The sequence below is a fragment of the Budorcas taxicolor genome, chromosome 12 (assembly GCF_023091745.1).
Source record: "Budorcas taxicolor isolate Tak-1 chromosome 12, Takin1.1, whole genome shotgun sequence".
Classification (NCBI taxonomy): Eukaryota; Metazoa; Chordata; class Mammalia; order Artiodactyla; family Bovidae; genus Budorcas; species Budorcas taxicolor.
Window position 1 is genome coordinate 33,919,174 of NC_068921.1, and position 22,565 is coordinate 33,941,738.

Genomic DNA, 22,565 nt, shown 5'->3' on the forward strand with positions numbered 1-22,565 from the left:
AAAGGGGCTCCAGGGACTCCCCGTCTCTCCCTCACCCACCGAATGCTCTGCACGGTGGGTCCCCACTACCTAGTCCACGGGGTAGAAGCGCGGGCCAGTTGCCATGGAGAGGACCACGCTCTCCGGGGGATCGGAGAGCCTGCACCGGCAGGGGGCGCCGTGCGTCCCGCCGAGGGCCCAGGGAGAGTCTGCTGCCGCTCTGCGCGCCGCGCCGCGCCCTTTCGGCGCTCCGGGGTTTGCGGAAGTGTTTCCAGGAGACGGCGGGTGGGCAGCGCATGCGCGGCGGGTGCGGCGGGCCGGCCGTGGTGCGCGCCGGCTCGGGGGTCCTCCTCTTCACCGTGCTGCGGCGGCGGCAGGTGGGCGCCTCGTCGGGATGGAACACATCCGTACGACCAAGGTGGGTGCACAGCGGCTGGGCGCGGCTGAGCGGCGGAGGGCCCAGCGGGCCGGGCCGCCTGGGCGGGTTTTCCGTCAGGCGTTGGGCGCCGGGGGCCTGCAGTCAGTCCCGAGGGGCCAGCGGCCTCCTCTCGATCACCTGCTCCACCTCACTTTCCCGGGGGTGGCGGTTTCCGGCTCCGCTTCACGCTCCAGGGTCTTTAGGATCCAGTCAGCTGCACAGACGAGGTCCGGAGAAGGGGAGTGTGACCCCACGTCTTAACGTGTCTGAGGGAAACGCTCTGCAGCTGAACTCAAGAAACCCCTCGCTTCAGTGTTGTGTGTGAAGGGCACTCACTAGGGTTGTGATCCTGGGACAGCTGTGAAAACGGAAGGGAGTGACATCAGAATATCGGCGACTTGCTTGACCGTCGGCAGTGAAGTTCATCTTCAACTTAGGGCGGGGGAGGGGAAAACAAATCGCGATCAGAAGCATTGAATGGCCCACACGGAGCCTTTAACAAAATCGGGACAAGGACCTCCTGTGAGCCTTGACTCTCCCTCCGGGTTTTGCCGAAGCCGTCAGTCAGTTGTGGCTCATCCTCAAGTTACAGCTCCTGTAGGGAAAAGAGCACACATCCGTCTTCTTCATCTATCCCAGGGAGAATGTGAGATGGATATCATTAAAATGTTTCACAAACCTTCCTAAGGCGGATTTATATTAAAGCTTTAAAAAAAAAGAAAGAAAGAAAAACATGGCACATGCTGTATCTAATACAATTAAAGATGCTAAAAAGTAATCCCATTGGAAAAAAATTTCTCTTTGTATGTTTAAGAGAGGAAAGATAAAGTAACTCTGGAATTCAAGTTACTGCCACTTAAAGTTTGAAGACAGAAGGGTGCCTAAGTAAAGAGGCAAAATACCAGAAGGTGCAGAGGTGGAGAAGAGGACTAGGGTACACTTAGACCAGGGTCTTGTCCTGGTTTCCAGGTTCCAGGTGTGTGTGAGTTAGTAGCTGTGTGCACCATGACTTCCTTCTGTGCCCAGTTGCACCTCTTCATTGCATCTTTCATCCCTCTGGCCACATTGTGGAACACACAATGAAAAAATAGTAGAGTGAACTGAATTGAAGCAATCAGAGCAAACCCTACTCCTCAGGATTGGTTAGAGGGGACAGAATGTTAGAAAATGTTTAGGATCCCTCGGCTTATTTTAAATCTTTTCACCTGAAATTTATGATGACTGTATATCTTTGTTTCTATTTCTATGGTTGTAGCAGCCCTCATGCTCTTAAGCTTCTTGCCCATGACTTTCATAACTACCAGTTGATGGACTTTAATTTTTTAATTTTGTCTTATGTTTTCACAGTGGACCCATACTGGTGGTTTAGTAAGGTCTTTTTATGAATTTTTTAAAACCTAAAAGATTTCTGACTAATTTCTTATTGACATTACTTTTCAAGTGTGCTCCTTTATTTCTTTGGGTTATTTTTATAGCTTTAGACCACTCCTGCTCTCTCAAGCGCCTGCGAGTGAACTGCAGTTAAACAGTTATTTCCTAGGTACTGTTAGGTGTTGGGCCCACAGCAGTGAGCTGGGCAGACATTCTGAGAGTTGCTTGGTGGACTGGATATCCTCCTAAATTATAGTTTATTCCTAAAAGATTTTTGTTTCTATTTTTTGTTTCCAACTTTTTGTTTCTATTACACATAGCCTTCACCTGGACAGTTAATTTGCTGCAAAAGTAACTGTAAGTATTTGAAAACTAAAAATGAATTGCTTTCAGTTTATTTAGCTGTTTTGACCTGTGTAGTTTAGTCGCGATCAAGAGTTGACTGTCAGTAGTAACTGTGTAACTAGTGATTTGTTCTGTGTTGTTCAGACTGACTGTATTTGAGAAGTGATAATTACCTGTTATTGAGCAAGGGTATGTCAGAATAGCCAACTCTACAATGTGATTTCACAATATTTACAATTCCCAAATATGTTAATTTATACAAAATCATCATTGATCTTTTACTGCTGCTCTTGGGGACATTATCTCCATTTACGGATGAGGAGGAAATCAGCTTCAAGAGTTTAAGCGACCTTCCCAGTTAGCCTGTGAGAGGTAGAGCCAGGATTTACCTCAAAGCTGTCTCACCCACAAACTACACAGTGGCTTTTCCATTGCCTCTCTGCTTTCAGTCTGTTTGTTCAAATGTATTAGTATTAATTCAGAAATCTTAATAATTCTAAGAGCTTTTTCTTCCCCAAACTTCTTCTTGACATAAGTAAATAAATAGTATTGTCTTTTGTACTGTTTTAGTCATTTTAAAAAGTATTGCTTACTAACCAGAGATGTATCAGATAAAGTATTTTACCTGATACTAATTAGATGGCTTTATAGTTCTAAAATTTAGGATCAGGTATGTTATCCTGTTTCGGTCACATTTGGCTTACTAACTGTATAGTGTCAATAAGACGTCAAGTCTGAATTTGCATTTCTGAAAGTGCTGTATTTGTGAGCAGCTTAGCAGCTGTCTTACTTTGAGCTCTAACTTTGCCCTAATGGGAGTCTTGCCTGAAACAGAGGGAGCTGTGCGGAGACAGTCCTTTTTTATGCATCCTTTTCTCCCCCGCCAGGCCCCAGTGCTTTGGCTGACATCATTTGTTGATGCCAAATGGTGTTGTGCTGCTTGTTGTGAATGGAACGTTACAGAATGGAATGAGATTTTCCTTGGTGCTCTGTGTATGAAAGACCACTTCCTAGAGCTGTTTAAAGAATGGACTAGCTCTTGAAAATCTGATCCCATTGAGGCTCAAATTGAGTTATTTCAAAAGTGATGCTTTCTTCTTAGCTTGCTACATGTCCCCATTTTTTTGTAAATGCATGTGCAAAGGTTATTACTGAAGATACAGATCATTTGCTTGAGTAGCATTGATACTTTATAATAACCTTTGTTTCCATGTATATGCGTTAGTTCTCTTTTCGTTAGAGCACTTTGCTTTAATTGCTGCAGGAAATAAGACAGATGAGCTTTATATCCAGGTATCACTGTTGACTGACCAGAGTGTCTTTTTTCAGCGGAGCCTCACACAGTTAAGGAGGAGTCAGCAGTAGTTGATCCCATTGTTTTAAACATGTTTATGTTTTGATGAGAAGTGTGTGGCATAATAAAGTTAGATTTTTATTTAAGGAAGAATTGGTCCTGAGCAGTGGTAGTTTACTTTCCTAACCCTGGATAATAACCTTACTTATTTCTTGACTTGCCAACGTACAAAATACATTGACTCTTGGATACGAAAAGTGTTTATGCATATTGATACCACACCCCTCCTTCCTGATTCCCTTTCATATTTATGTTAAAATTCTTACAGAGTTTTTCTCTACAGGCTGTATTTGTTGCTGTAAGTAATACCAATGTTGTTGGCGGCTTATATATTATCCAAGATAGGTAAAATTTAATTTTCAACCTTCAGTAATCTCATCTTTTTGAACAGAAGGAGGAAACAGTTTGAAACTGTACATTTAAGTACTGAGATAAAAAGAAAAAGAATTTATATGACTTTGTAATGAGAAATAACACTTTCTCTTTTTCAGGTTGAGCAAGTGAAGTTACTTGACCGGTTCAGTACCAGCAACAAGTCGTTAACCGGAACGCTGTATCTCACAGCCACGCATCTGCTGTTCATAGATGCTCATCAGAAAGAAACCTGGGTGAGAAGGGCCTGTGCTGTGCTCGTCACTGTAATGATAGTCGTGGGCTCACACCATGTTTTCTCTGAACATGTGCAAAGAAATGCTCCTGTTGGCTAGCTGTCTTAACTGAGGAAATTTCATAGTCACATGACTACACCTGCCCTCCTCTTTAAATAAAACAGTGGTGTCACTGGAGTGAGTGGCATTCTTTCTCAGTGGTGAATTGCAAGCGAAGGCCAGAAAGTTCCCGCACTCGAAGTTCCCAGGTGAAGAGTTAGAGCTGCCTCATCCCAGCAGGTTGGGGCAGCGCAGCGTTGTGTGAAGGAGCTTGATGCGTCCGGAGGAGCCGAAAGACGGCTGTCGTCACCAGAACTTAGGGATGCGGGGGGACTTGGACTTGAAGCAGGGCTCGGGGAATGGGGAATAGCATGACTAGACAGCAGCAGGTCTAGTTTTTCTGTAATTGCCTTTTATTTTTTAATTTATTTTTTATCTTTAAAAATTATTTTGAAGTATTGTTGATTTACAAGGTTTTGCTTTTTTCTGTCATCCACAGTGACTCAGCTTTATGTTTACATACATACATATATTCTTTTCCATTATGATTTGTTACAGGATATTGAATATAGTTCCCCGTGCTGTACAGTGGGACCTTGTTTATCCATCCTATATGTAATAGTTTGCATCTGCTAATTCCAAACTCCCACTCCTTTCCACCCCTACCTCTCTGCCCCCTTGGCAAACACAAGTTTGTTTTCTATGTCTGTGAGCCTTTTTTTGTTTTGTAGATATGTTGATTTTTACCGTATTTTAGATTCCACATGTAAACAGCATATGGCATTTGCCTTTCTGTTTTTGGCTTACTTGGTATGATAGTCTTTAGGTCTCTCTGTGTTGCTGCAAATGGCATTATTTTGTTCTGTTTTATGGCTGAGGAATATTGCATTGCATATATGCATATCTTTATCCCCTCATCTGTCAGTGGACATTTAGGCGGTTTCCATGTCGTGGCTATGGTGAACAGTGCTGCTGTGAACATAAAGTGCATGTATCTTATTGAATTGTAGTTTTGTCTGGGTATGTGCCCAGGAGTGGCATTGCTGTGTCATATGTCAACTGTTTAATTGCTTTTCAACGGTCATTCCTTTGCCTTGTAGAAGATGGCTTAGAGAAGGTCAAGAGTGGCTGTGGAGAGAGCCTGCAGAGGCTCTTTACAGCAGCTCAGGTGGGAACAGTGGGGACATTGCACCTAGGGCCATGACCGTGGAGATGAAGAGAAGGGGGCAGGGTGCAAAGATGCTTCTGAGGTCCTGTTCTCAAGCTATGATTGTGTGTGGAACAGATGCAGTGGTGGGGAGGTATTCGGCATGTTTCTGGTGGGTGCATTTGGTCGTTTAAGAGCTTTAGTTTGATGATGAGCGAATGTTTTCTTGCGCTGTAGATACTGCACCACCATATTGCCTCGGTGGAGAAGCTCGCTCTGACAACCTCTGGGTGCCCCCTGGTGATCCAGTGCAAGAACTTCCGGACCGTGCACTTCATTGTTCCCAGAGAGAGAGACTGCCACGATATTTACAACTCTCTGCTGCAGCTGTCAAAGCAAGGTGCTGTTCTTCAGGACCAAAGCTTACTTCTCAATTGACATGGATTCTCTAAGCTGCTTTTTAAGTATCTCATTATTGTTATTTTGCACTTTAAGTTACTCTTAAGGTCATGTGCACTCTATTCCAAAAAATTTGGGCTATAGATAGTTAGAAACTTCTGAATTATAAGACTGGTTTCCAAAGAACGTATTGTTGTTGTTCAGTCACTTATTCAGGCCTGAGTCTTTGTGACTTCATGGACTGTAGTTCGCCAGGTTCCTTTGTCCACGGGATTCTCCAGGCAAGAATAATAGAGCAAGTCACCATGCCCTCATCCAGGGGATATTCCCAACCTAGGGATCGCACCTGGGTCTCCAACTTTGGCAGGCAGATTCTTTACCACTGGGCCACCAGGGAAGCTGAAAGAAGGGATGATAATAAGGAAAGAGTGAAACATTTAAAACCACTGAAAAACGGTAGATTTATGTGAATGTTTTTAAAGTCTGTTGATCACCTGAAGCACAGATTTTTTTTTTTTAAGTGGGTATCTCACAACTGAGAGAAATGACTTGGAAATTGATTCCCAGTTAAGTTAAGGGCAGTCAGCCTCCTCTGATAGCAGTGGGGTTAGTACATTTAATCCATGGGAGTGGAGCCTGAGGGCATGACCTCTTAGCAGAGGTGGCAGTGAGGGTGTGACATACATCACTGCTTACGCCCCTGGGGTCTGCAGGCTTCCTTCCAGGACATGCTGGAATCATGCTTTCCTAGAGGTGAAGCACACCAATTCCTGAATGTTCCTTTGTGTGGAACACCTGGGTGGCAGCGGTCTGGGAGCAGGTCCATGCTCACTCCCCTCTCCCAGCCCTGGAAGCCTATGCCATTGATCCCAGTGTCCCCAGGGCAGCCATGTCTTGCAGCAGGGATGGCCCTGTGACTTTGGGGCTTGGCCGTGTTCAGGAGTAGGTGGTCTCTAGGGCCCTACACAGCCTTTGCCAGTTTGGGTCCACGCTGTCCCGTGGTGGGGTGTGTACAGCCTCCGGTTCTGTATGCCACCTCTAGCTTTCCACTAAGTGCACACTGAGCTTCCAGTTCACATCTCATGTGGGGAATGTCTCCTTGTATCTTTAAAATTTTACTTTTAGAAAAAGGAAGTATTGCAGTGTAGTATTTAATGCAAACTACAGTCCATGAAGTCACAAAGTCAGGCCCGAATGAGCGACTGAGTGTGTATTGTTTACTAGCTCTTGCTGATTTTATAAACTGGATCTCAGATCAATATGTGTGCCTTTAGATATAATCATCCACTTCAAATAACTGAGGTGTTAAGTTGTAGTATGTTCAGATGTTAGCCGTCTCTTTGAAGATTTTTTAAATAGAGAGATAAAACTGAAAAATTACTCTCATTTGTAGTGTCCTAAGTCCTAGAAGTTGCCTCTTAACATTCATGTGTTTTGTATCCTTAGCAAAATACGAAGATCTCTATGCGTTCTCTTATAATCCCAAACAAAACGATGCTGAAAGACTGCGGGGATGGGAGCTCATTGACCTCGCCGAGGAGTATAAGAGAATGGGAGTGCCCAATTCCAACTGGCAGCTGTCTGACGCCAACCGAGACTACAAGGTACCCATCTCCCTCTCCGGAGGTACTCAGAGTACGAGGTACTGGAGTTGGAGACCGTCACAGCAGTAACTTTTATTGTTCTTGCATTTAGTGAGTTTTAGAGGTTTTTAAAGGTGATTTTTAACCTGGTTCTAGAACTGTGAGTAGAATCATTGTGTTGTGTTTGATTTTTACAGATTTGTGAAACTTACCCCAGAGAACTGTATGTGCCGCGAATAGCAAGCAAACCAATAATTGTTGGTAGTTCCAAGTTCCGGAGCAAGGGGAGGTTTCCCGTTCTCTCCTACTACCACCAGAGTAAGGAGGTAAGGAGCTGCTCTGACCTTATTAGTGGGGTACGAGTCCTCTACAGGTCTAGGTGTCCAAAAGAATACCCATCTCTCCACTTAGAGGTCACCATCAGTGTTGCTGATAGAGAAGTGCTGACCTTTCCTTGATTACATTTCTGAAGTTTTAAAACAAAATTATCCTGGAATATGGAAACTTTCATACTTGTCGTCTTCCTCGCCTCACCTTTATTAGAAGTTTAGTCGGGTTTTAGATGGGAGCAAGAGGTAAAAAGTAAAGCTTCAAACAGAAGTTCCTCCTTAACTTTTCACAGAAAAGTCATAGGGGTTTTATCACTCTCATTATAGCCTTTGTTTGACACACCCATGTTTGTGTACATTTTTTAAATGGGAAAGCTGGGCTGAAAATATATATTCAGTGCCCAGGTTAACAAATACAGAAAATAGGTCTGTATCTTCAGGCAGTCCTTATTTTCTTCTAATATTTTCTTACATTTCCATGATTTTATTTTGTGTGTGAGTTTAAACTGTGTGAATGTGAATTTACGTGTACTTTTCTCCTTCATGATACTGTAATTGTAATGTTTGGGTAGGGTCAAGTTGGAGTTAATAAGAATGAGGTTGGAGAAAAAGTTTATGGGTATAAATCTTAGAAATCTTTTTTAAGACTTTGAAGTGAAGTGAAGTCACTCAGTCGTGTCCGACTCTTTGTGACCCCATGGACTGCAGCCTACCAGGCTCCTCCATCCATGGGATTTTCCAGGCAAGAGTACTGGAGTGGGTTGCCATACACACATGGCTTATTATAAATATTTTTGCCCTCTTAGATTGACTGTATTTTAACCAAATTTGAATTGAAACTTTTTTTTCTCATAAGTCTCATTATATATAAACATCAATGATTTCTAATTAGATATCGGAATGATTTTGGAAAGTAAACGTTCAAGTGTTGCTGTTTTTAAAAATTCTGTTCTACATTTATTGACTATATCAGTTACTTGAACTTGAAAGAATCTTGTAACCCAGAGCACAGAATGCAAATATCTGGTTAGGTTACCTGATAGGGAATCAAACAGTTTGTTACTTCTTAGGACCAAAGAGTTTGTTTTTTTTTTTTTTCCATCAAACTCTTGAGTAAGGAAGTATTCAGATTTCTTAATAGGAGAGAATATTGAGAAAACTTAGGTAAATGTCAAAATATTAGAAGGTATTTAATACAAATAGGATTTCCAAGTTGAAAGTGAAAGTAATAATCGCTCAGTCATTTTGGACTCTTTGCAACCCAGGCTCCTCTGTCTGTGGACTTCTCCAGGCAAGAACACTGAAGTGGGTTGCCATTTCTGTCTCAAGGGGACCTCCCCAACACACATATCGAACCTAGCTGTCTGCATTGCAGGCAGATTCTTTACCATCTGAGCCACCAGGAAATCTAATCGTCTTGTCAGCTTTTAAACAGGTGGCACATTTGATTTTAACCGTGGGTTTTTTCTTTTAAGCATGTTTTCAACTTCTCTGGATAACCTGCTTTCTCTCTTTCTATGACTAGGCTGCCATTTGTCGCTGTAGTCAGCCACTGTCAGGGTTCAGTGCCCGGTGCCTCGAAGATGAACACTTACTTCAGGCCATCAGTAAGGCCAACCCAGCCAACCGCTACATGTACGTCATGGACACCAGACCCAGAGTATGTGTCCAGTACAGCCTGGCAGTTCACTGTCTCTGCTGATTCAGTTAGTGGGAGCCGGGCGCTGTGTCCCTGTTGAACATGCTGAATCCTAGTTTTAAATGAACTGAGGCTAAGAAAATCAATCTTTTACAGGACACCACCTTAGGAGACCCAGTTCCCAGTAACCCAGGTTGTGATTTTTTATGTCTTCTGATAGACGTACAAGTTTAGGAAAGCTGAATTTTATATTGGGAGCTCTAGATGGTATATCAGCATTATGTTATTGTGAAGTATGTTGTGAAAATTAGAAATTGTCACTGATATTTTTTTCATCAAATTTTTAATTGGCAAAACACTTTGTGTTAAAATGATGTTCCTTAATATGGAATATTCAAGAAAATAAGGAAAATAGATAGTGAGCTAACTTAAGAAACATTGAACTAGAGAATTGAACTAGTGAACTAGTTGAACGTTGAACATTGAACTCGTGAACAATAAACAATTGTTCTGTTAGGTATCTATCATGTCAGGATAAATTTTTGTCTTTGGGACAAATGTCCGAATCCCTTTTTCCTTTTGTCAATGCAGTAAAACAACCAGTTCATGTAGGATCCTGAAACTAAAATAATTAAAATCCTCAAAAGTAATAGCTAACATTACTTTTAATTTTTATTGTAGCATCGTGTGCAGAGCTGGTGGGCTACACAAAAGGACATTGGCAGAATTATAGTGAGGATTTCTTCAAAAATCTGGAATGATGAGAAAATAAGAGAAAGCGATGAGAAAAAGCGAGTGAGCGATTCAAAACACAATTTTAGGCAGCTTTGTTGAAAGGAATCGTAGCTGTTTTAGAAGTAATTCTCATCATTATGCAATTTTACAAAAGATAATGGAGAAAAAGAAGAAAGTAATTTGTGTAAATTAAGTATTAAAAGTTAGAGATTGACAGTTTGATAATCTTTGTTTAACAAAAAGAGACTTAGAAGTCAAGAGTGTTGGTGTTATCTCTTGTAAGAAAAATTTTGGTTTACTTCCTAGTATAATTTGAGTGGGTTAATTGCATAGCACTATTTTTAGGTAATATTAGATATAAAGGATGACTGTAACTTAAGACTTTCTGAACATGAGGTCTGAGGGTGATTTGTTTCTCAGGCCCTAATATCTCTTATATAATTGATGTCTACACGCAAAAAAAGGTATATCTTTATTTGATTGTTGTGTTTTACTAGTTAAACCCGAGTAGTAATAATGTGGAAGCATTTTTTAAATATCTTAAGTCTTGCCTTAGTTATCATAGATCCCAAATGACCAGTGAATCAGTAGACAATGTAACTGTACTTCTTACCAACTTGAGCCCCAGTCCACTGCAAGAAAAGCAGTTTTTTCTTCCAGTTTAGGTTCTGTTTCATCCAGCTCCTTAAGACTATGGACAAATGTCATAACATAGTCTGAAAGAATTAAACATGCCAGATATTAACTTCTGAGAGCATTTGATCTAATAACCTAAGACCATGGGCCCATAGGTGGTCTTTTCTCCTTAGAAATCAGGTTGTTTTGGGCCCAGTTCTTGGAGCTGTATCAGGCTATCTCATTGCATACTGTGGGGTGTACTGTGTAGTCTGATCCCAAGTGACCTGACCTATGTTTAAGCTGTGCTTCAGGGTCCCTGTGCCTTTCTGAGTGATCAGGTGTTCCAGGCTTGTTCTGAAGTGAGTCTGAAAGTTCATTCTGTAACAGCTCTGCTTAACACTGAATCGTGTAGTGTTTAGATGGGAGATAATTCTTTTATAAATTTTGAAATATTACAAAAATATGGAACACTAAATACACATGTGATTCAGTTTCATGAATTATGCATAGGGAATTTCTTATCTGATCCTTATATAGCAAGTGTGTACTTTGAATAATATAGATGATACTTTTCGATTACTATAAAATGGTAGCACATTCAGTCTTGATGACTTCCTTTAAACTCTGGTGGCTATAAGGTGGTTTATTTAGTGTTTTCATGATATTTGGTAAATTAAGTTAAAAGAGAAAGGCAATTTGTCTCTAAATTTCTAAAATTTAAAATTTTAGCTGAATGCAATGGCCAACAGAGCAGCTGGAAAAGGTTATGAAAATGAAGACAACTATTCTAATATTAGATTTCAGTTTGTTGGAATTGAAAATATCCATGTCATGCGGTCCAGCCTTCAGAAATTATTGGAAGGTACGATTATTGCATGCCTTCTAGGCAGCTTTGTCCAACAGAAACATAACGCTTGTCACAGTATAAAATTTAAAGTTACATGCTTAAAAGTTTTCTAGTAGTTACTTTCAGACATGTAAAAAGAACAATTGAAATAAATTTTAATAATATAATTAAGCTAATATATTAAAAACATTATGCTAATATGTAATCAGTAAAAAAAAGTTAGTAATAATATGTTTTGGTTTTTTCAGAATCTTTAAGTCCTAGAAATTGGCTAGGGTGTTTTTTACACTTGCAACACATCTTAGTTTGGAATACTCATATTTCAGGTGTTTAATAGTGATATTTCAGTAGTGGCTACTATATTTATTGGGCAGTATAATTCTAATGGTTTTACAAAAAATTGCTATTGTTTAGATATTTTCATCAATCAGTATCATGAAGATTTAATATATAACAATGTTTTATTTAAATATTAAGCTATCTTTCCAGTCCTGATATGGAATTTTAAAAATTAAAATATCAGACTATTTTTAATTAAACACTTGTGTTGCAGATTTTTTTTAAAGGGACTTTGGAACTTTTTCTTTTCAAAACACAAGGAATGACAGAAAAATGTACCCCCAAATCCATTAATGAGCTTTTAATAGCATGTCTCCACGTATGAATAGTCTAGCCTGTTTTTTTGTCTTCTTCTCTGGCTGGCTCCCTGTGGGGCTGTTGAATAGAAGTGGGGACTCAGGCTCCTTCCTAACTGGACGGTCTCTCCCCTTGCAGTCAACGGTACCAAAGGGCTTTCTGTCAGTGATTTCTACTCTGGTCTGGAGAGCTCAGGATGGCTTCGCCACATCAAAGCTGTGATGGACGCTGCGATCTTCTTAGCCAAAGTAACGTTTCATCACTCATATTCGATCGTGGTCTTTCCGTGGTTGGGAAGGAACAGGTTCATTCTGTGGGGTGCTCATATCCTTCACAGTCAGATCGCTGTTACTACATTCTATCTCTGTAGTGAGATTTACTTTAATTGGAGCTTTGAAAATATCATATAGCAGTTAATGTAGGAGCTTCAAAAGAAATTCCCCAGCGCTGTGAAATGTCAGTCTTGTCTGTGTTTTTTGTTTGTGTTTTATCTTGTTTTTTGGAGAACATGCTCTGACAGCATTATCACTGCAACCCTAACTCTTCTCCATAATGCATATCTGCTAATCTGGTTTTTGAGTAAGTAGAACTTACTGACTTACCTGAAATGAGTCCTGGTAGAATCGAAGTGTGTGGTCTGTTTTTTCAGGCAATCGAGGCTGAGAGCGCGAGTGTGCTGGTGCACTGCTCTGACGGCTGGGACAGGACCTCACAGGTCTGCTCCCTGGGCTCTCTCCTGCTGGATCCCTACTACAGGACGATCAGAGGGTTCATGGTAAGGGCTTGCTCGGCCAGGCCAGTGGAGACAAGCAGGAGTCATTTTGATGTTTACGTCTAAAGAGCAGGGTACACCTGGGCTCCAGCTGGTGGGGGGCCAGCTGGTAATGTCCTGTAATGCACAGGACAGCCCTTCAACAGAGGGGTACCTGGCCCAATGTCCGCAGTGCTAAGGCTGAGAAACCCTGGGTTAGAAGAATTTCCACTTGGGCCATCTCTTTGACAAAAAGTTTTAAACTTTTTTTTTCCCGGCCAAAGTATTGCAATAGAAGTATTCAGCATTTCTCCCTCATTTTTAATCTAACAAATGTAAATAATGTAGTAAGACAAGACATAGATAAGAGTACTTATAAACTATATTCCAGGGGAAACTTTGTATTTAACACACCTTCATTTCTCAGTCTTAGGTACACGTTAAGTGTTAAGTGTTAGTTGCTCAGTCTTGTCTGACTCTTTGCAACCTCATGAACTGTAGCCCACAAGGCTTCTCTCTCTATGGGATTCTTCAGGCAAGAACACTGGAGTGGGTTCCCATTCCCTTCTCCAGGGGATCTTCCCGACCTAGGGATTGAACTCATGTCTCCTGCATTGCAGGCAGATTCTTTACCTTCTAAGCCACTAGGGAAGCCTAAGTACACATTAGGAAGCTTGTTTTAAATCTGAAAAGACAGTTTCTAGTTGGACAGATTTTGTTTTGTGGCCCTAAAGCCCTGGCTCCTGAGTTTTGTTTGCCTTTTTAACATATGATCAAATTAATTCGTGTTTTCAAACTTTGCATCTTAACTCAGGGCAGGTATATAAATGAAGAGCTGGTGGACAGTTTTCCTTGGTTTAGAATTACTCCACACAGTGCCAGCTTAGCAGGGGAAGTCTGGATACTCCCAGACCCCTTTCAGAACTGTTGTGTTTGTGGCGCCAACATATTGAATTGGGGACAGGCCAAGTTGAAGTACCGCTGATAAAGTGCAGTTCCACTTGCCTCCAGCATGTGAGACAAGATGTTTCCTTGGCCGTGTTTCGCTTTCATTGTCTTGATGTCCAGATGAACTCAAGCAGTGACCAGTGCCTATGTGAGAACCTCCCAGACCAAGGACCAGTGAGAACTAAAGCATAGCTCCTGCAGGGGCCTGCAGGCTGTGTGAGGGGTGGGCCGAGTGCAGGAGAGCAGAGTGGTTTGCAGGCCTGAGGAAGAAAAGTGTGGCATCTGGACCTCACCCTCCCTGGGTGGTGAGAGCCGTTAAATGCAGGAAGAGTAACGTGCTCAGAACTGTTTTTTAAAAAATGGTTTGATGTCTTGAATGCAGAGGGGTGGGGATGGAGGCTAGGAGACTTGCTGAAAACTGTTAGGATGGCTTAGGGAGAAAAGAGGGCAGAGCTAAGGCAGTGCCATGCAGATGGATGGAGGGGGGTGGGTGCCAGGTCCACCTCCGGGGAGGTCAAGACAGCAGAATAAGAGCTGTTCTGGGACTGGAGGTGGTGCCAGAGAAGAGTCCTCCCCTAGGATGGTGTGCAGGCTCAGGGCTCAGTTGCAGGATGGATTGTGCCATTCTGCTCTTCACTTGGACAGCAGAGAAGTGAGTTTAGTGAGAAGGGTATTGAGTTAAGTTTCAGAGGTGGGTGTGTCAAAGGGCGGCAAGGAGCCCACGATAAAGTCCGGGGTTGCAGGCGGAAGAACAGGTGCCAGGAGTTGCGGGCTGTGAATGTAGGGAAGCTGGGATCTGAGCCCGGGCACTGTGACGTCAGGGTCTGCACCTTATCCTCGAGTGCTGTAGCCTCTTGGAGAGATTCAGGACAAAGTTAGAGGAGCTGAAAGTGACAACTTTGACATCGAAAAGGATGTACTTAGTGATTATATAATGAAGTTAGAAAGTATGTTAAATACTAAAAAGATAATATTGTTGAGATTAGACTGAAAATAATTAGAAGCCTATTATTTTAGTAGAGTTGTAATAGAGAAAACATACAGAGTTCATTCAAGAGGTTAGATATCAGCATTTGAATTTGAATATAAACTTTTCATTGGTTTCTTTACCATTATTTTTTCTTTTTTTAAAGTATCAATATTATGGAAATGATGTACAGTAAGCCAAAAGATTTAAACCATCCACCCCTGTCTACCACCCAGTAACCACTGGTAACCTCCTGGTTTGCGTTTTCCTAACCTTTCTCTGTACGTATATCATCATCACTCATACAAAATGCAGTAGTGTTTTATAATATGCTTTCCACTTAAAATATAGTATTTAAATGCAACTAAAAAAAATAAGTCACAAGACCACTATATTTCTTTTTATAAATGATTTTCATTTTCTGTTAGGCGTAACTCAGGTTCTTGCTGGTTTTTGCCTATAATTTAAACAGTTTTATTTGCCACCATAAGTTTAAAAAATAATGCGTTTTTAAGATAACAGGATTGAATGCATTCTAAACAAAAAAGGAATTGAAGGGAGTTGTAAAATGGATTTTACTTTTTCTCATTAAGGTTTTAATAGAAAAAGATTGGATCTCCTTTGGACATAAGTTTTCAGAGAGGTGAGTCACAATGTACGCTCAGGTGTTTTGTAAAATTAATAGAACTAGTTTAGATGACCAGAATGTTCTGGTTCTTCATGATGGGAAATGAGAGTGGTGTAGGTTTTTGTATGAAAACTGATTTAATTTTTTTTCTGTCTTTTTTTTTTCAAGTCTCATACTTTTATTAATTCTCATGGCAGTTTAATTACCTTCCTTTTTGTCTGGATTGTAGTGGTTAGAATGTAATAGATCCTTTAAAACTGGTTGAAAAACTCATAAATTGTTTCAATAGAAACATGACAGGTTTGGGGGGTTTTTTTGATGACGATATAACAATGTTTTAGGACTTTTTTTTTCTGGATGGGGGGATATGTATTTAAATTTAACAGTACCCAAACAATTGACCTCTTGCAGTGGCATTTTCAAAAGCTTGTACTTTCTGGGGGGTTAGGTGTGGCCATTTGGATGGTGACCCAAAGGAAGTCTCGCCGGTGTTTACTCAGTTCTTGGAGTGTGTGTGGCATTTGACTGAGCAGTTTCCACAAGCCTTCGAGTTCAATGAAGCGTTTCTTCTTCAGATCCATGAACATATCCATTCATGCCAGTTTGGAAACTTTATTGGGAATTGTCAGAAGGAAAGAGAAGAACTCAAGTAAGACAGTTGATTGAAATGGGCTTTTTTTTTTCCTGTTTAGCTGAGGTCTAACTTACAGTTGAACTTAAACTGTCTTGACGATGTGATATAGAACTGGGTCTTAACATGAATATTTTGCTGTCTGTATTTCTGCAGCTGAGTAAGCGCTGAGCACTGCTCATGTTCTCGGCTAATAGTTAAAAATTTGTTTTGAAGTGTGGTGTGTGTGCAGACAAGTATGTATAACCTAAGTGTGAAAAATTCAGTGGTGAGGTTAAACTGTTACTAAAAGAAAAAGGGGAAACTATGTGGGAAATGATTACCTGCTTTACAGGAGAGTATCAGTGTCTCTGGGAAAGGTCTTCATGTTTTCTCATCACATCAGGTTGAAGGAGAAGACGTACTCCCTGTGGCCGTTTCTTCTGGACGACCAGAAGAAGTACCTCAATCCTCTCTACGGTTCCCAGTCTCAGAAATCGGCAGTTCTGGAGCCAAATACAGTGTCTTTCAACTTTAAGTAAGGTGGCATTATTGAAATACTTAATTATACTCAATTTTTCTCAGACACAATTTGTTGAAAAAAAATTTTCTATTTTTTTATCTGTTTTTGTCATAAAGGTTTTGGAGAAACATGTACCACCAGTTTGATCGAACATTGCATCCTAGGCAGTCTGTATTTAATATAATTATGAACATGAATGAGCAGAATAAGCAGTTAGAGAAAGATATCAAGGACTTAGAATCTGTAAGTATTCTGAAGCATCTTGTGTGATATATTTGGAATATTAAGTTAGTTTATTTCCTTATTTGTGCTCAGTGTAAATCAATATATATAGAAACCTCGCCAGTACCTATGGTTACCTCAAAATCAGATCTTCTCTGTCTTGAAAAGAAGGTTAGTTCAAATCACATTTTCTGAATTTTAAAATATATTGAAATATTTGAAGTATATATTAAAAAAGAGATATAATGAATATTAGGGTATTCACCACCTAGCTTTGTGAGATTTTAGCATTTGTCATATTTGATACAGATCTTTCCTGTTTCTCTCTGAAGAAAAGGAGCATTACTGATCTGTTTGCAGAGCCTGCAAGCCCCTGCTGCATCCTCCCACCCGCCCTCACTGCACTGAGCCTGGTGTTGGTCCCTCCTGCCCATGTCTTTTTACTTTCTCTATATATGCTTGTATCCACAAACAATTTATCACAAGCTTTTGTTTGGCTTAATATATTGTTTTTATTATGTATTGAAAAAACACAGAAGAAAACAGTTTTCTATAAAGGGCAGCAAACTACACAAATGCCCAATCCCTTCACTCCACTTCAGGAGCCACATATTTTAAAACCATACAGAGGCTGTCACACTCTCATGCTTCTCCTCGCTCTGCATCGTTCTTAAATTTGTCCATGTTGGTCCACGTGGCTTCAGTTCCTCTGTTTTCTCAGTAGCTACTGCCTGATACTCTCTTGTATGACGTGGCACCGTCTGTCAGTTCAGCTACTAGACATTTCGGTCATTTGCAGTTTTGGATTTCTATCACAACAGGTGAAGTTGGATGACTTTTCATGTTTTTGTTGGCCATTTGGTTTTTCCCTTTCTGCATGCGAATGGCCCATTCAAACCTGTACTCATTGTTCTGTTGGCGTATTTGCCTTTTTCTTACCAGTTTCTAAGAATTCTTTATATATTAGACACTAATTCTTATTTAGTTAAATATATTGCTAATGGCTTTGTCCAGTCTTTGTTTTTTCCATTTTTTTGATGGTGTTTTTTATACAGATACTGTGAATTTTAATATAGTCAAATTCATCAGTCTTTGTCTTACGCCTTTTTTAATATCTTTTTTAAGAAATCCTTCCCCACCCTAAAACATTTCTTTACCATTATATGTAGCCAAAAAGGATCAGTAAGTACATGTTTTAAAAAAGCCTAACCAGTTGTTATATCTCAGTGAGACTGTCCTGTCTGCCTTTCAGGCAGGGCTGTTGCTGGTCGGCTCTCAGATAAGGAGCCCATGACCACGTGAGTGACCTGTCGGAGAGGCCACAGTTTTAGGTGGCACAGGAAGGTTATCTGGAGATCATTCCGAGGATCTGGGGAGTGTGAACTCTGCCAACGCATTCTTTTAAAATCTGTTAAAATAAAAAACTCTGTCATGTTCTAGCGCCTGTTGTGCTCGCGTAACAGACCAGTGCAGGCTCGCCACAAACAAAGCTCATCAGGCCAGCAGATCTTCAGCTAAACGAGTGTGTTTGTCACATTGTACAGCTGGGATTTCAGGGTGACCATCTCATACGTGTTTCTTACATTATAAAATGCTTACTTTTTATCCTTTCTAGGAAATGTATGTGCTTTTCAAATATGAAGGTCTAGTGACCCTCTTCTCTCAAATATACACTTTCCATTGCAAAAACTGAACAGTTCGGATTCTCATTCCTGTCTCACCTACACTAGATTTTAGTTTTTTGAGATTTAATTTTGCATTGTACATAAACAGCATTTGCAAAAGCAGGATCTTTTTCTAGCTTTTATCTAGTATATATGAACATGTGGGGTGTGCAGCTCATAATTTCTTTCAAATTTGACTTTGTTCTAGCAAATTAAGCAACGTAGAAATAAGCAAACAGATGGAATTCTCAGCAAGGAATTGTTAAATTCAGTCCGTCCTGAATCACCCGCCCTCAAAGCCACCCTGAGTCTCAAGGAGCAGGCTCTGCTGCCTGTGAACGATGTTCTTCGAACTATAGAGGGCAGCAGCCCTGCAGATAACCGCTACAGCGAGTACGCAGACGAGTTTTCCAAAGCCGAGCCTGCAGTGGTCAGCCTGGAGTATGGCGTGGCCAGGATGACCTGCTAGGCTCGAAGAGGGCTTTTTGGAGAGGGCTTTCTGGCTGCTTGCGGTGCGATTATTGTGAATGTGGTCTGTGTGTGTGACGCGAGGAATTTGCTTAATAATGATCTTAGAGTTTAATAGGTTAATCGTTGAAGTCAGAGTGACAGCTACTCTTGTGAGAGAAGTCAGTTTAATTGCATTTCTAGCAAGGAATGAATGACTTTCATTTCTGTAAGAAGCAGGTGATATATTGGCCAATGTACTCCAGACACAGTTTGTACTGTATACTAGTAAAGTGACCTGTCTATATGATTTACATGTTAATTGCAGCCAAACATGAATAGCTTTCCATAAGTATAATTTGATTGCCAGAAGACTCACTTAATAATTGACATGGCATGTACTTTCAATTTTGTAACTATGAATGTTTGCAAATGTTGCCTATTAGTGGTATTTATTGTTGAAGTGCCCTGAAAAATATTTCTAAGAAAGCCTTAAAACCTCAGTTTACTCATTAATCATTACATCTTTCTAAGGTTTTATAGCCGAGAGAGCAATGGTTTGTTTTGTTTTGCTTGATCAGCCTGGTTGTGTTTGTGAGGGGTTGCTCTCATACCCGCAAGAGCTGCAGGCCCTACAGAAACATGGTCGAGGGACACTGCCAACCTCAGGTGTGACTGGTCCCACTTCCAGAGTCAAAACAACCAAACTGGCAGTTTAATTCTGGTCACTATTTGTTTAGTGATACATTTCATGACTTATTATTCACAGCTTCGATTGTTGGTTTCTTGTGCTCGCATTTGACCGTCTTTTCTGAACAGATTACTGCACCCTATTGATTCTTATTTTGTGGTTGGCCTTATTCCTTGGATAACTGTGTGAGTTTACAAAGCTGAAGCTCTAAATTGTTATTAGAAACAATGAATAGTACATATATGTATATTTGCAAACTGTTTTATCTCTCAACGAATTGCTCTTCCTAGAATAAGTTTTCAAGTTACTCAAGAATCTTTGGGTTTAAAAAAGGGAGTACAGATAGTTCAGATTTTGCTTGATTGCATGAGTTTTTCTCTGTGACACATTTTTTACTTCTCTGTTTTCACAGAAGAGAAAAAAGGGAAATTAACACAAAGGTTATGTTTAACAAAAAATCTCAATGCTAGGAAGAGTGTCATTTTGCCATGTTACAGTAACTGTTTATTCTCTGTACTAGTACATATCATTAAAGTACAAGAAAAAGAAAAAATAAAAGAAAATTACTTTCAGTTGACAGTATCACCCAGCTGGCTTTAAAATGGAAAATTCGACATGGGTGACACAAGCTGTGATTCAGGGGTACTGGGAAATCTGCATAGGATCCCTTCTGCTGCTTTTTATTACACCGACATCTGCTATATTGGTTTTAAACATAAATATCTTTTTCAAATGGTAAAACAGGCTTTGTTGTATGAGCTTATCTAATCCTATTTTTTCAGTGCTTTTCTGTAATGCATTATGTAATAAGAAAAATACTTGTTTTTAAACAGTAATGGAAACACACTGTAACGTATAGTCTGTGATTTAGCCAAGTCTATTTCCATATTTGAGCCCTGGGATGAGAAACTTAATCTCTGTGACCACAGAAGGGAAGCTGTTGTGCCTTGTTACCTGGTTCCAGTTGCTGACTGTGGTTTTAGGATCTTCCACAGCACCCTTCCTATCTTCAGCTCTTTGGTTTATTGTCTTCATCTTCAACTTGAGGCATATATATGTATGTTCACGTGCTCATGTGTGGACTGAGAAATCTGTTAACATCCTAAGTGACCTACAGGGTGTGTGCTGGTGAAAAGTAGACTGTGGATATGTCCTATAAGATTGGATTTGTGTTCAGTGTGTTTGGGAGTGTATAGCATGTACATTGTTACATATATTATTTAAAGGTAATTAAAATGCTCATGTTTTGCATTGAATTTTTTTTTTTAAACAAATGGGATCGAGTTGTGGTGGGTTTTTTCCCTCATTTAGGCAAAGTGACCTGCATATAACATATTCATCATAGTGCAAGGTTTGAGCATTTCACTTTTCAAAAGTGAATGTTGATAAGTAATAACATATATAGAAGTCATTTCCGAAATACTTAAAATAAGCATAGAGGGCTGAAGGGTTCGGCAGATACAGTTGACAGTGTCACTGCATCCTGTCACTTCCTGATGTCACATCAGTATTTTACTGCGCCCTTCTCAACGTCGATGGAAGGTGGTGTCCAGTGGGTGTGTCCCTTTGAGGGGCAGGGTCTTCCCCAGAGGCCAACCTGCATGTAATCAGGAAGAAGAAGGTGCCTGACAGAGAAGAGTGTGACTTTATATGAGGGTGTTTTCAGCAGGTTGGTTAGGCTAGAAGTAGCTTGGGAAATCTTCACTAAATAAAGATGGGTAGAAGGCCTTTTTTTTATTTTTCCCAGTTTGTTTGGCGGGGTAACAGGGCAGGGGGTAGTTAACCTCAATTTTTTCTTTTTAAAGACCATTACTTTTCGGGCAGTTTTAGGTTCACAGCAGAACTGGAGGGGAAGTCCAGAGATCTTCTATATTCCCGGTGCCCCACACATGCACAGCTTCCTACATCGTCAGCATCCTCGCCAGATGGCACATTTGTTAGGACTGATGAGACACACGTCATAATGACCCCAAGTCCACATTTACCTTAGGGTTCATCTCGGTGTCATATCCTGTGGATTTGGACAAATGTGTGTATTGACCTTTATAGTGTCACACAGAGCAGTCTCACTGCCCTAAAAATCCTCTGTGCTCCGCCCATTCATCCCTGCCTCCCCCAACACTCAGCGACCACCCATCTTTTTACTGTCTCCATAGTGTCACCGTTTTCAGAATGTCACACAGCAGGAGTCATACAGTGCATAATCTTCCAGGTTGGTTACAGAGTTGCTCACTTAGTCACGTGCATATAAGGTTTTGTGTGTTTTCTTTTTTCCATGGCTTGGTAGCTCATTTCTTTTTAGCACTGAGTAATGTTCCATCGTCTGGATGGGCCACAGGTTATTTATCCATTCACCTACTGTAGAACATGTGGGTTGCTTTCCAAATTTCGGCAGTTAGGAATAAAGCTGCTGTGAACATCTGCATCTGTATTCAGGTTTCTGTGCGGGTGAGAACCGAGGAGCGTGGCCGCTGGCTTATAAGGGAGGAGCACGCCCAGTGTTGTAAGAACCTGCAGGTAGGATTTCCAGAGAGGCTGTACTGTATCTGCATTCCCACTGGCAAGGATTTCTGCATTCTGCATGTGGGAATCTGCATTCCCACCGGCAACGCTTGAGGCTTCCTGCCGCTTCACACCCTGCCCAGTACGTGTCGTCAGTGATCAGGACACTGGCCTTCCTGTAGGTGTGTAGCCAGTGGTGTTTGCTCTTCTCCCCCTTGTGCAGAAGGTCAGCTTTGGAATACTGGATGTTTTCCAGCTGGCATCCCAAGTCAGACGAAATGCCTGCTGTCACCTGCAGTGCTCTGCAGAGCAGTTGCAGACTTACTGACACTGGTCTGTTTTCATTCCCCAGGTTTGAGCTATATTATTGGCTCTTCTGTATAGTAATCCAGTTGGCATTAGCATATCTTGCTTAAATATGTACATTCTAAGTAAAATGTAGAACCTATTTTTAAAAACTTGTCCCTTTACCTAGATGGAAGGGGCTTCCCAGGTGGCACTAGTGGTAAAGAACCCTCCTGCGAAGGTAGGAGACATGAGAGAGATGTTTGATCCCTGGGTCAGG

At 40.9% G+C, this 22,565-nt stretch overlaps 1 protein-coding gene across 1 annotated transcript; it reads left to right on the plus strand.

The window, feature by feature from the left end:
• The first annotated feature begins 297 nt into the window (after positions 1–297).
• On the plus strand, positions 298–20,689 carry MTMR6 (myotubularin related protein 6). Its single transcript, XM_052649933.1, has 14 exons — positions 298–397; positions 3,959–4,075; positions 5,499–5,661; positions 7,107–7,264; positions 7,441–7,569; positions 9,098–9,232; positions 11,294–11,426; positions 12,186–12,295; positions 12,697–12,822; positions 15,307–15,356; positions 15,790–15,990; positions 16,358–16,489; positions 16,591–16,717; positions 18,569–20,689. Exons 1-14 carry the CDS (start codon positions 374–376, stop codon positions 18,827–18,829), a joined length of 1,866 nt encoding a protein of 621 aa, XP_052505893.1. The 5' UTR covers positions 298–373; the 3' UTR covers positions 18,830–20,689.
• The last annotated feature ends 1,876 nt before the right edge of the window (positions 20,690–22,565 follow it).

Coding starts and splice junctions, on each gene's coding strand:
- MTMR6 (XM_052649933.1), top strand. CDS start 374: ATGGAACACATCCGTACGACCAAG. Junction 398..3,958: donor AACACATCCGTACGACCAAG/GTGGGTGCACAG, acceptor TCTCTTTTTCAG/GTTGAGCAAGTGAAGTTACT. Junction 15,357..15,789: donor GGACATAAGTTTTCAGAGAG/GTGAGTCACAAT, acceptor CTGGGGGGTTAG/GTGTGGCCATTTGGATGGTG.